A 14,846-nucleotide genomic window follows, 5' to 3' on the forward strand; every position below is an offset into this window, starting at 1 on the left:
GCCTCCTCAACCTCCTACTCTATATGGACCTCGTCCTCCTAGATCACGATTATTATTTTTTATTTTTACGTATTTTATATTATTTAAAGTAATATCCACTTTTGTTTGCAGAACACTTGCCATGCTCTTAACCACATTTTGCTGGAATTTGCAGCCCTCTAGCCCTTTCCATGACATTTTTGCAGCCATTTTAGTGCTTAAAAGTTCAGGTCCCCATTGACTTCAATGGGGTTCAGGTTCGGGGTCAAGTTCGGGTCCTGAACTCGAACTTTTTTGTGAAGTTCGGCCAAACTCGTCGAACCCGAACATCCAGGTGTCCGCTCAACTCTAGTCTTGTATTTACTCTCCTCTGGAACACTGTGGAGAGGAATGCTCCCAAGTCCTCTTCAGACCAACACCACACACACACTGACAGTGTGTATTTTAAATTAGCTTCCAGCTGGGTGAGGTGGTAACACATGAGATGGAGTATGGGAATGACCTTCCCACCCAAACTCTTCAGTCACTCCTAAATCCCAGACCCAAATTCCAGTTACCACAAACTCAGCAATCTAACATCACTGGTTGCCATTTACATCCGGGATTTACATCACTGAGAGCAGCAACCTCAGTGACACATACTTGCCATCAATAACCTCACCCCTCGGATGCATAGAATACATATATATATATATATATATATATATATGTATGTGTATATATATATATATATATATATATATATATATATATATATATTGTGGTAAAGTGAACAGAAAAGTGTATGGTAAAGTCCTGGAAGGGGTGTATATCCCACCCAGCTTCCTCAACTGGGTGAGGTAAATAAAATCCAGGACAGGTTTTCCCCTAGCCTGAGGGATCCCAGCTGAAGCCAGCTGGGATCATCAAGGGGAAATAAAGCACAGTCCAGGCTGTCAGTCTGGGGAGAGGAATTCCTGGAGAAAGCCTAGGAAGCTGGCTGTGCTGCTGGCTAGAGAAGCTGAGTTCTCTGTGTGACCTGTGTTCAATAGGTGAGCTAGGATCCTTACTGTATTAGCCAGGGCCCAGACGGGCAGGTGTTTATTTTAGTTTGGTTTATGTTTGTGGTGCTGGTCCTTCACCTTACCCAGTGAATTATAACTGGGGTTGCCTGTATTGTCGGAGTGTGATAAATAAAGCAGCATTTGGACTTTAACCCTGTGGTCTGCAAGAGAATCTGTCATCGCCGGCCAGCCTGAGAGTGTAACCCCTTACTATATATATATATATATATATATATAAATATATATATATATATATATACAAACCAGATTCCAAAAAAGTTGGGACACTATACAAATTGTGAATAAAAACTGAATGCAATGATGTGGAGATGCCAACTTCTAATATTTTATTCAGAATAGAACATAAATCACGGAACAAAAGTTTAAACTGAGAAAATGTACCATTTTAAGGGAAAAATATGTTGAATCAGAATTTCATGGTGTCAACAAATCCCCAAAAAGTTGGGACAAGGCCATTTTCACCACTGTGTGGCATCTCCCCTTCTTCTTACAACACTCAACAGACGTCTGGGGACCAAGGAGACCAGTTTCTCAAGTTTAGAAATAGGAATGCTCTCCCATTCTTGTCTAATACAGGCCTCTAACTGATCAATCGTCTTGGGCCTTCTTTGTTGCACCTTCCTCTTTATGATGCGCCAAATGTTCTCTAAAGGTGAAAGATCTGGACTGCAGACTGGCCATTTCAGTACCCGGATCCTTCTTCTAAGCAGCCATGATGTTGTGATTGATGCAGAATGTGGTCTGGCATTATCTTGTTGAAAAATGCACGGTCTTCCCTGAAAGAGATGACGTCTGGATGGGAGCATATGTTGTTCTAGAACCTGAATATATTTTTCTGCATTGATGGTGCCTCTCCAGACATGCAAGCTGCCCATGCCACACGCACTCATGCAACCCCATACCATCAGAGATGCAGGCTTCTGAACTGAGCGTTGATAACAACTTGGGTTGTCCTTGTCCTCTTTGGTCCGGATGACATGGCGTCCCAGATTTCCAAAAAGAACTTCGAATCGTGACTCGTCTGACCACAGAACAGTCTTCCATTTTGCCACACTCCATTTTAAATGATCCCTGGCCCAGTGAAAACGCCTGAGCTTGTGGATCTTGCTTAGAAATGGCTTCTTCTTTGCACTGTAGAGTTTCAGCTGGCAACGGCGGATGGCACGGTGGATTGTGTTCACTGACAATGGTTTCTGGAAGTATTCCTGAGCCCATTCTGTGATTTCCTTTACAGTAGCATTCCTGTTTGTGGTGCAGTGTCGTTTAAGGGCCCGGAGATCACGGGCATCCAGTATGGTTTTACTGCCTTGACCCTTACGCACAGAGATTGTTCCAGATTCTCTGAATCTTCGGATGATGTTATGCACAGTTGATGATGATAGATGCAAAGTCTTTGCAATTTTTCGCTGGGTAACACCTTTCTGATATTGCTCCACTATCTTTCTGCGCAACATTGTGGGAATTGGTGATCCTCTACCCATCTTGGCTTCTGAGAGACACTGCCACTCTGAGAAGCTCTTTTTATACCAAATCATGTTGCCAATTGACCTAATTAGTGTTAATTGGTCTTCCAGCTCTTCGTTATGCTCAAATTTACTTTTTCCAGCCTCTTATTGGTACTTGTCCCAACTTTTTGGGGATTTGTTGACACCATGAAAATTTGAATCAACGTATTTTTCCTTTAAAATGATACATTTACTCGGATTAAACGTTTGATCTGTCATCTACGTTCTATTACAAATAAAATATTGACATTTGCCATCTCCACATCATTGCATTCAGTTTTTATTCACAATTTGTTTAGTGTCCCAACTTTTTGGGAATCCGGTTTGTATATACATATATATATATATATATATATATATATATATATATATATACACAGTCGTGGCCAAAAGTTTTGAGAACTACATAAATATAGAAAATTGGAAAAGTTGCTGCTTAAGTTTTTATAATAGCAATTTGCATATACTCCAGAATGTTATGAAGAGTGATCAGATAAATTGCATAGTCCTTCTTTGCCATGAAAATTAACTTAATCCCAAAAACAACTTTCCACTGCATTTCATTGCTGTCATTAAAGGACCTGCTGAGATCATTTCAGTAATCGTCATCGTCATTAACTCAGGTGAGAATGTTGACTGGCACATTATGTCAGGATGATTGTGTTAAAATGGCAGACTTGACCTGTTAAAAGGAGGGTGATGCTTGAAATCATTGTTCTTCCATTGTTATCCATGGTGACCTGCAAAGAAACGCGTGCAGCCATCATTGCTTTGCATAAAAATTGCTTCACAGGCAAGGATATTGTGGCTACTAAGATTGCACCTCAATCAACAATTTATAGGATCATCAAGAACTTCAAGGAAAGAGGTTCAATTCTTGTTAAGAAGGCTTCAGGGCGTCTAAGAAAGTCCAGCAAGCACCAGGATCGTCTCCTAAAGAGGATTCAGCTGCAGGATCGGAGTGCCACCAGTGCAGAGGTTGCTCAGGAATGGCAGCAGGCAGGTGTGAGTGCATCTGCACGCACAGTGAGGCAAAGACTTTTGGAAGATGGCCTGGTGTCAAGAAGGGCAGCAAAGAAGCCACTTCTCTCCAAAAAAAACATTAGGGACAGATTGATCTTCTACAGAAAATATGGTGAATGGACTGCTGAGGACTGGGGCAAAGTCATATTCTCCGATGAAGCCTCTTTCCGATTGTTTGGGGCATCAGGAAAAAGGCTTGTCCGGAGAAGAAAAGGTGAGCACTACCATCAGTCCTGTGTCATGCCAACAGTAAAGCATCCTGAGACCATTGATGTGTGGGGTTGCTTCTCATCCAAGGGAGTGGGCTCACTCACAATTTTGCCCAAAAACACAGCCATGAATAAAGAATGGTACCAAAACACCCTCCAACAACAACTTCTTCCAACAATCCAACAACAGTTTGGTGAAGAACAATGCATTTTCCAGCATGATGGAGCACCGTGCCATAAAGCAAAAGTGATAACTAAGTGGCTCGGGGACCAAAACATTGACATTTTGGGTCCATGGCCTGGAAACTCCCCAGATCTTAATCCCATTGAGAACTTGTGGTTAATCCTCAAGAGGCGGGTGGAAAAACAAAAACCCACTAATTCTGACAAACTCCAAGAAGTTATTATGAAAGAATGGGTTGCTATCAGTCAGGAATTGGCCCAGAAGTTGATTGAGAGCATGCCCAGTCGAATTGCAGAGGTCCTGAAAAAGAAGGGCCAACACTGCAAATACTGGCTCTTTGCATAAATGTCATGTAATTGTCGATAAAAACCTTTGAGACGTATGAAGTGCGTGTAATTATATTTCACTACATCAAAGAAACAACTGAAACAAATATCTAAAAGCAGTTTAGCAGCAAACTTTGTGAAAACTAATATTTGTGTCATTCTCAAAACTTTTGGACACAACTGTAAATATATATATATATATATATATATATTAACACTTGAGTAAGTATTAAGCTACATTTTCAACTTTATACACTGTAAGAAGGTACCTGGAATCATCGTGGATGGAAGGTATGTGTCACTGAGGTTCCTGGCCTCGGTGAAGTAAGAGACAGTTCCAGGCCGGGTTTTGCCAGGCATAAAAACCAGTCAGCACTGCCAGGTGTGGTTGATTTACCTCCCTCTGACAGTGGAGCTCAGGAGTCTGTGTGCTGTGAATTTGAGGTTTGAGCCGGGCTGGAGGACTCAGGCCCCTCTAAAGGCGAACAGGCTGCCTATGGACTTGATGAGGCTGAACTGCTAACAGGGTGTGAATTAACACCCAGGAGAAAAGGTGACTTTTATTGTTTATGGACTTTCCTTGTGTGTGAACAAACACCAAGCCACCTGCGTTTTGTGAGACACCTTATCTGCATTTCGTTATACACTAATGTGTGAATAAACACCACTGTGTTTGATTCAAGAACTGTGTACTTTGCCTCTATACTGCATCCGCTAATCCTAACTACCAAAGTGAATCCCCACAACTCTTATTTATAAAGGATTTAACTTTGATAATTGGAAAGAGAAATATTAGGGTGTATTCTCCCTAATATTGGAATGCAGCAAGGTACTGCATGGTGTGTGGTCTGGTACACAATAACTGGCTACCTGGAACACTACTGATGCCATACAGCATATGAAAATACAACCTAAGGCCTCATTTACACTAATATATGATCAGTATTTTAGCCGTTTTATTACGTCAAAGTAAGAGACGATCCTAAGTATGGAAAAATATATGGAAAAGTATATTTCTATTTCCATTCCTGATTTTGACGTAAAAAAATAATAATATGAGAATGCTTGAATTGTGAAATAAACAGGTGTCCTTTATTATTTATATCTTCCTCTCTTCTTTTATCTTCTCAAAGATGGATCTGGAAATGCCCACGTCTATACTGTAAGTCCATCTTCACCCAAAATGTAACACTTTTTTTCTGCAAATTTTTACAGGTTTTTGACAGGATCGTTTGATCAAACAGTTGGAGTTTGGTCACAAGATGGTCAACTGATTCAGAGGCTTCAACAGTTCATGGGTGAAATCACTGGCATGTGTTATGTACCTTCTTTAAAAACAGTATGGATCACCAGCGGAAGTAGTCAACCACTGGTTCTAGACCCGCGATCTGGGGATGTTGTAAGTAAAATGTCATGTAAACCTGATTTCAATCTCTGTAAATGGAATTGTTGGAAACTTACACTTGCTTACATACTAGATAGATACCTTTGACATGGAGAATTTTTTTTTTATATAGGTTAGTGGTTACCGTGAGTTGAAAAAGTTTCACTAGGTTTCAGTCTACAGTCTTTATTCAGTCCCTCCCTCACAGTAATGCATGCTGGATTTGTGTCTCCAGGATTCTGCCATTTTCACCATGCAAACCTCTTTGTGTGTGTGCTGTCTTTCTTGACTACTCACTATTTTCCACACACATCTACCAAGTGCAACCTCCTGCTACTATGTCTAGCACTGACAGAAGTGGAGGGACAGGATAGAGCTGTCAGGAACAGGAGCAGTGCTCAGATTTTTGTTAGATCTTCAACACCATCGTTAGATGAAGACCTTACACACACTCTGCAGAAGCAAAATGGCAAGAAATTCTTGAAGTTGATTAACCCCTTCCCGCATCATCACGTACATGTACGTGAGCGAATGCATCTCTCTGCCGCATCCTCACGTGCATGTACGTGATGGGATCGGGCAGGTGTAGGAGCTGCACCCGCCCGATCCGCAGCACGGGCCTAGCTGTTACTGATAGCCGTATTAACCCTTTCACGTGTGGCAGTCAGCGCTGACCGCCGCACGTACGGGTTATACAGATTGAGGGGGCTCTGACTCCATAGCCCCCCCGTGCTGTGCTAGCAGGGGGGGGGGTCGATGGTTGCCATGGCAGCCCCGATGCCTTACACTGGCATCGGACTGCCAGCCTACAGAAGCCCAGGAGATCCAGACTGAGCGCTGGGTCTCCTAGGCAACTGTCAGCCTCTCACTGATAAAACCCTGAAAAGGTGAAGTCCCAAAGTGGGACAAATATAAAAAGTAAAATAAAGTGAAAAAAAAAAGTTAAGTAAAAAAAATTTGTAAAAAATAGGGAAAAAGAAAAGTAGACATATTATATATTGCCGCGTTCGTACAGACTGGCTCTATAAAAATATCACATGATCTAACCCTTCAGATGAACACTGTCAAAAAAATGAAATAAAAACTGTGCTATAAAAACATTTTTTTTGTCAACTTACATCACTAAAAGTGCAACACCAAACGATCAAAAAGGCATTTCCCCACCAAAATAGTATCAATCTAACCATCACCTTATCCCGCAAAAAATTAGCCCCTACCTAAAACAATCGCCCAAAAAATAAAAAAAAACTATGGCTCTCAGACTATGAAGACACCAAAACATGATTTATTTTTTTGTTTAAAAAATATTAGTGTATAAAACTTTAATAAATAAAAAAAGTAGACATATTAGGTATTAACGACCTGCTCTATAAAAATATAAAATGAGTTAACCCCTCAGATGAACACCGTAAAAAAATAAAAACGGTGCAAAAAAAGCTATTTTGTCACCTTACAAAACAGAAAGTGTAATACCAAGCAATCAAAAAGTCATTCGCACCCCAAAATCATACCAATCAATCCATTATCTCATCCCGCAAAAAATTAGATCCTACCTAAGACAAACACACAAAAAAAAACTAAAAAAAACTATTGCTCTCAGAATATGGAGACACTAAAACATGATTTTCTTTGTTTCAAAAATGTTTCAAAAATGCTGTTATTGTGTAAAACTTTAATAAATAAAAAAAATAAACATATTAGGTATCGGCGCGTCCGTAATCACCTGTTGTATAACAATATCACATGACCTACCCCTCAGGTGAACACAGTAAAAAATAAAAGTAAAGCCATTTTTTTCACCTTACATCATAAAAAGTGTAATACCAAGCGATCAAAAAGTCATACACACTCCAAAATTGTATCAATAAAAAAATCTCATTCCACAAAAAATTAGACCCTACATAAGACAGTCGCCGAAAAATAAAAATAAATATGTCTTTCAGAATATGGAGACACTAAAAAAATCATGCTTTATTATGTAAAACGTAAATAAACAACCAAAACAAGTAGTCATATTTGGTATTGTCGCATCTGTAACAATCTGCTCTAGAAAAAAAAGCTCATGATCTAACCTGTCATATGAACATTGTTAATAACAAAAAATAAAAATGGTGCTAAAAAAGTTTTTTTTGTTACTTTGCCTCACAAAAAGTGTAATATAGAGCAACCAAAAATCCTATGTACCCTAACATAGTACCCAAAAAACTGCCACCTTATCCTGTAGTTTCCAAAATGGGGTAATTTTTTTGAGGTGCAACAGGGGGTCTTCAAATATGACATGGCCCTCCAAAAACCATATGGCATTCCTTTCCTTCTGCGCCCTGCCATGTGCCCAGACAGCAGTATCAGGGTAATAAATATTGTGTTTTGTTTGGCTGTTTACCCTTGCTTTGTTACTGGAAAAAATTGATGAAAATGGAAAATATGCAAAAAAAGTGAAATTCTGAAATTTCATCTCCATTTTCCTTTAATTCTTGTGGAACAAAGTTAGTAAAAATCTGTTTTGAATAACTTGAGGGGTGTAATTTCTATAATGGGGTCATGTTTGGGTGGTTTCTATTATGTAAGCCTCACAAAGTGACTTCAGACCTGAACTGGTCCTTAAAAAGTGGGTTTTGGAAATTTTCTGAAAAATTTCAAGATTCGCTTCTAAACTTTTAAGCCTTCTAACGTCCCCAAAATATAAAATGGCATTCACAAAATGATCCAAACATGAAGTAGACATATGGGAAATGTAAAGTAATAACTATTTTTGGAGGTATTACTATCTATTATAAAAGTAGAGAAATAGAAATTTGGAAATTTTCAATTTTTCTTAAAATTTTCATTTTGATGCAATCCACGTTTATTTTTAGCCAGTTCCCAACCGTCCATTGACTATAAATGTTTGGACGGTCAAGACTTATCTGTGAACTGACATTCTGGAACGTTTGTTCATAGATCGCATTTGCAAGCTAATTGTGCAGCTTCTGGATGGGAGGCCTACTGTCAGTGACAGCAGGGCACCCCATCGACAAGGCAGGGACAGTTCTTCGTTGTCCCTGCCTTCTAGATCACTGTATACACAGTGCTGAATGAGCACTGTGTATACAGATCAGGAAGCACTATGCAACTTTCAGTTTTGGCCCCAACAATCATGTGACTGCAGAAACCAGGATATTGCAGAAGCTTAAAAAAAGGGTTGTATAAAAAAAAAATTAAGTTTCAGATGTAGAAAAGCATCTATTTCCTCTAATGAACGCATTTAAAAATTGTAAAAAAATGGACAAATTTGGTATCGCTACATTCCTAACAACCGGGTCTATGAAGTATTATATTATCTATCTAATCAGATGAATCAAAAAAAGAGCAAGGCAGCACACTGGTGTCCGTGTCAAGCAGTGGGTAATTTATTAACCCATGTGATAGCAACTTTTCAGCTCACTCCATGGAGCCTTTGTCAAACCATAGTACACAGTGCAAAATCAGGTGCTTAAATAGCATACATAATTAACATGGTGGTTACATGATTAAGTGTCAATATCCTTAAAAACTATTTTAAAATCCATGATTCCAAAGTGATTTGAACAAAGTATACATAGCTTTTTTTATCAAACATATCCAAACAATCGTATATAAAGTGCAATGTGCTAATATTACATAAATGAATATATGTGTTACAATCCATATCATAAAATACCCTTCATTAACAAACATCCAATCACAGGTGTACATAATTGTGCTTATTAAAAACAAATAGCTCATTATCCAAGGTTCTCACATGTAGCTTGAGACGGCAGGACCTGATCGGCGTCAAAGAAACCATATACTGCGCAGGCGTGGAGTACTTCTCATCCCGCGAGATTAACATATCGCATAGAGGACATCCGAAACCACAACCAAGATGGCGACCCAGTAATAGATATCAACTGAGCATGCTCAAGCCCATAAGGAGGTGGATGCAATATTCCGATCACATGATCCTGTCACATGACCGCCATTTAAAACAGAGCAGTTAATTCCACAATATTAGCTTTGAAAAGGAAAACAGGCTACAATATAAACGGGCTAATAGCATCTCGCCATCATCACCCTCTATAATCGCCCTCATAGCCTTATATATCAATAATTCATCAGTTACAGGTGATTTATTCGTCATGTATATTACGTCATGGCACACTCACCATACCATTCACGGACGCATACTTATCCAGGGGGCACAAAGTCACCCCCCCCCCCCCCCCAGTGGTCACCTGGCTGGAGACAATGTGCCCTTTTGGGTAAAGTGGATGTTAGTGTCACTATTACGTGACCCTGCATCTTAATCCCTCTCCTGGACCACTCTGTCACACCATCCATCCTCACAAGGCTATATAATAAATTATAGGTTCAGTAGACACAGTCCCATCCCCCCCATAAAAAGGGCAATGCATACTGTGTATACGACCCCAATCACCAACAAAATATATGTGGTCTATTCCTGATTGTGGCATCCCATTGCCTATTACAATTACACGCATAAAACGCAAAAAAAAGAAACTGAAAATTGTAATTGTCCATATCAGCCTGTCGATCCTGCTGTCTTGTAGCTTCCAAGGAGGCAATCCATTGATATCAACATTTGTATATCCATCTGTATAAAAACAGAATAAACTGTTAAAATAGATCATAATGCTGCAAATATAAAAAAACATATACGAGAGAATAGAGGAGAGAAATCCACAGAAGAATCGAAAAGAGGGTGGGGGAGAAGGGGAAAAAAATGAAAAAATGGAAAGATATTCATGTTACCTTGAATTCAACATTAAGGCCTCTGGGTTTGAGAGTCTGTAGCTCAAAAATCCAATATAGCTCTCTTCTTTTTAAACGCATAATCCTATCCCCGCCCCCTTCTGGACAAAGGTACTTGTTCTAATATTCTAAATTTTAAATCACGCTCATTGTGTCCTGCATCTTTAAAATGTTTGGACAAGGGTAAATCCAACTTCTGTTTCCTAATCGTGTACCTGTACTGGTTTAGGCGTGTTTTGACATCCCAAGTGGTTTCCCCACAGACATGATAACAAATAAATTACAAACGCAGAATCACACGTCAAGTACTGTTGAATTCTAATTGTTTTGCCCGAGGCAGGATTTAGAAAGGATTCACCCCGTATCGTGTAGGGGGAATTAACACAATTGTAGCATGGATAACAGCCCTTCAGAGTAGGGCCACAATACGTGCTGCAACTGGGATGTCAACACACGCATAAACCAGCACAGGCACACGATTAGGAAACAGAAGTTTAAGGCTGAGTTCACACGGGCGAGATTTCCGCGCGGGTGCAATGCAGTAGGTGAACGCATTGCACCTGCACTGAATCCTGACCCATTCATTTCAATGGGGCTGTGCACATGAGCATTTTTTTTTCATGCATCACTTCTGCAATGCTTTAAAATCGCAGCATGTTCTATATTCTGCGTTTTTCACGCAGCCCTGGCCCCATAGAAGTGAATGGGGCTGCGTTAATAACGCATTGCATCTGCAAGCAAGTGCGGATGCAATGCGTTTTTCACTGATGGTTGCTAGGAGATGTTGTTTGTAAACCTTCAGTTTTTTATCACGCGCGTGAAAAACGCATCAAAACGCATTGCACCCGCGCGGAAAAAACTGAACAACTAAACGCAATTGCAGCCAAAACTGACTGAACTTGCTTGCAAAATGGTGCGAGTTTAACTGAACGCACCCTGAACGCATCCGGACCAAATCTGTCACGCTCGTGTGAACTCAGCCTAAGGCCTCTTTCACACTACAGTATGTTGAATTCAGTGTTTTGCATTCCGTTTTTCACGGATCCGTTGTTCCGTTTTTTGCTTCCGTTGTGGTTCCGTTTCCGTTCCGTTGTTCCGTTCCGTTTTTCCGTATGGCAAATACAGTATACAGTAATTTCATATAAAAAATTGGGCTGGGCATAACATTTTCAATAGATGGTTCCGCAAAAAACGGAACGGAAACGGAAGACATACGGATGCATTTCCGTATGTGTTCCGTTTTTTTTGCGGACCCATTGACTTGAATGGAGCCACGGACTGTGATTTGCAGCCAAATATAGGACATGTTCTATCTTTTCAACGGAACGGAAAAACGGAAATACGGAAACGGAATGCATACGGAACACATTCCGTTTTTTTGCGGAACCATTGAAATGAATGGTTCCGTATACGGACCGTATACGGAACGCAAAAAACGGACCGTATACGGAACGCAAAAAACGGACCGTATACGGAACGCAAAAAACTGTAGTGTGAAAGAGGCCTAAGTGTGATTTAAAATTTAGAATATTAGTACCTTTGTCCAGAAGGGGATTATGCGTTTAAAGAGCTATATTGGATTTTCTAGTTACAGATAGAGTTGAGCGGACACCTGGATGTTCGGGTTCGACGGGCTCGGCCGAACTTGAGAAAAAAATTTGAGTTCTGGACCCGAACTTGCACCGAACCCATACCCCATTGAAGTCAATAGGGACCCGAACTTCTAAGCACTAAAATAGCTGTAAAAATGTCATGGAAAGTGCTAGAGGGCTGCAAATGTCGTTAAAATGTGGTTAAGAGCATGGCAAGTGCTCTGCAAACAAATGTGGATAGGGAAATTACTTAAAATAACATAAATACGCAAAAATAAAAAATAATAATCTTGATCTAGGAGGACCAGGTCCATATGGAGTAGGCGGTGGATGTGGCGGTGTAGGTGGAAGTTGAGGAGGAGGTAGCCTACACTTCTTTTTGGTTTTAAATGTATTTGTACTTTTTTTAAATTAGGGTACACCCCAAAACATTGGGAAATATAACCTTTGATAACCCTCTCCAGTCATGCTAAACACACGTTCAGACAATACACTGGCTGCAGGGCAGGCCAGCACCTCCAAGGGGTAAAGGGCAAGCTCAGGCCATGTGCCCAATTTGGAGACCCAGAAGTTGCAGGGGCTGACGCCTGTCAGTCAGTTCGTGTAGGCGTGTGCACACTTACTGCCCCACCATGTCGCACGTCCCCGTGATGTTCACAATCCAATTTGATATCTGCTCTATCAACTTTAGATGTTCTTTTATGCGCCTACCATGGTGATCACGGGTGGCGGGGAATCAAGGTTCCAGGCCAGAGAGGGAGCGTGAGAAAGAGAGACCACATCCAAGGGAGGATTCATTTTTTCGAATTTAAAATTATAGAGTTGAAATATGGGAGAAATTATTAAAGTGTAAAAGTGTGAAAACTTCAAAGTTTAAGCATTGAATGAAAGGATGTGGCGTGCATTAATTACTGAATAATATATTAAATTGTTTATTCATGTCTAAAATTGTATAATGTCAACCCAAGAATGTAACAGAAAAATAATTGAAATTTATTAAGCTGTCAACTAGGTAGAGGAGGGGTATATTACACGCAAAAATTTGTGAATTTCACCAAAAAAATTTAACTGACAAATTATATATTTTTTTTGACATCCCAAGTGGTTTCCCCACAGACATGATAACAAATAAATTACAAACGCAGAATCACACGTCAAGTACTGTTGAATTTCTAATTGCTGTCTACTAGGTATACCAGTGGTACATAACACCCAAAAATTGGTGAATTTCACCAGAAAATGTAAATGTCAAAGTAGTGAAATGATATAAAATACGTACAAATAAAAAATACAAAAATTGATTTATGAGGTGGAGTTCCAAATGGAGTAGGAGTTTGAGGAGGCGGTGGACGTAGCGGTGTAGGTGGAAGCGGCAGTGGAGGATGACGAGGTAGCCAACACTGGTTTTTGGTTTTAATTTTTTATTTTTTTATTAGGGTACACTCCAAAAGAGTGTGAAATATCCAAAATACAAACATGAGCAATTGTGCTGCTTGTCTGTGATGACGCCCCCTGCCGTGCTAAACACAAGTTCAGATAATACACTGGCTGCAGGGCATGCCAGCACCTCCAAGGCGTAAAGGGCAAGCTCAGGCCATGTGCCCAATTTGGAGACCCAGAAATTGAAGGGGGCAGACCGGTCATTCAGTACGTGTAGGCGTGTGCACACATACTGCTCCATCATGTTGGTGAAATGCTGCCTCCTGCTAAGACGTTCCATATCAGCTGGTGGTGCTGGTTGTTGTGGTGTGCTGACAAAGCTTTTCCACATTTCGGCCATGCTAACCCTGCCTTCTGAGGTGCTGGCGGTGCCCCAGCTGCATTGGCGACCTCTTCCTTGTCCTCTGCCTTCGTCTTGTGCTTCCACTGTGCCTCCGCTGTCAGATGGGAATGCCACCAGCAGCGCGTCTACCAGCTCGTGCTTGTACTCGCGCATCATACGATCACGCTCCAGTGAGGGAATTAAGGATTGTACCTTGTCCTTGTAACGGGGATCCAGCAGAGTGGCCACCCAGTAATTAGCACAAGTTAGAACGTGGGCAACTCGGCGGTCGTTGTGGAGACACTGCAGCATGTGTCCCAGGCTACCGAGAGGCAATGAAAAGCTGTCCTCTGTGGGAGGTGTATCGTCTGTGTCCTCTGTATCCCCCCATCCACGCACCAGTGATGGCCATGAGCTGGTCTGGGTGCCACCCTGCTGTGAACTTGGTTCCTCCATCTCCTCATCCTCCACCTCGTCATCCTCCAGAACTGTGCCCTGGCTGGACAATTGTGTACCTTGGGTTTGTGGGTGCAAGAACCCACCCTCGGAGCCACTTGGGAATGACTGGCCATAAACCCTACGAAATGATCGCTCTTCCTCCTCCTCCTCCTGTGCCACATCCTCTTCCATCATCACCAGGAGCGTTTTTTCAAGGAGTCATAGAAGTGGGATAATAACGCTGAAAACGGCGTTATCGGCACTGGCCATGTTGGTGGAGTACTCGAAACAGCGCAGCAAGGAACACAGGTCTCGCATGGAGGCCCAGTCATTGGTGATGAAGTGGTGCTGTTCCGCCAAGCGACTTACCCATGTGTGCTGCAGCTGAAACTCCACTATTGCCTGATGCTGCTCGCACAGTCTGGCCAGCATGTGCAAGGTGGAGTTCCACCTTGTGGGCACGTCGCATATGAGGCGGTGAGCGGGAAGGCCGAAGTTATGCTGCAGCGCTGACAGGCGAGCAGCAGCAAGGTGAGAACGCCAAAAGTGTGCTACTTGCCTCACGTCCTGATGACAGGGGACAACTGGACGGCAGTCCCTAACTTAGGAT

General features: G+C 41.3%; 1 protein-coding gene across 1 annotated transcript in view; it reads left to right on the plus strand.

Annotated features, from left to right (window-relative positions):
- The window catches only part of LOC122928207, a 157,605-nt gene that overhangs the window by 80,884 nt on the left and 61,875 nt on the right, over positions 1 to 14,846 (plus strand). The window contains exon 6 of the mRNA XM_044280806.1: positions 5,506 to 5,689. Within this exon, the coding sequence (XP_044136741.1) occupies positions 5,506 to 5,689 (184 nt within the window). The remainder of the gene's footprint in view (positions 1 to 5,505; positions 5,690 to 14,846) is intronic.

This window comes from Bufo gargarizans, chromosome 2 (assembly GCF_014858855.1).
Source record: "Bufo gargarizans isolate SCDJY-AF-19 chromosome 2, ASM1485885v1, whole genome shotgun sequence".
Taxonomy (NCBI): Eukaryota; Metazoa; Chordata; class Amphibia; order Anura; family Bufonidae; genus Bufo; species Bufo gargarizans.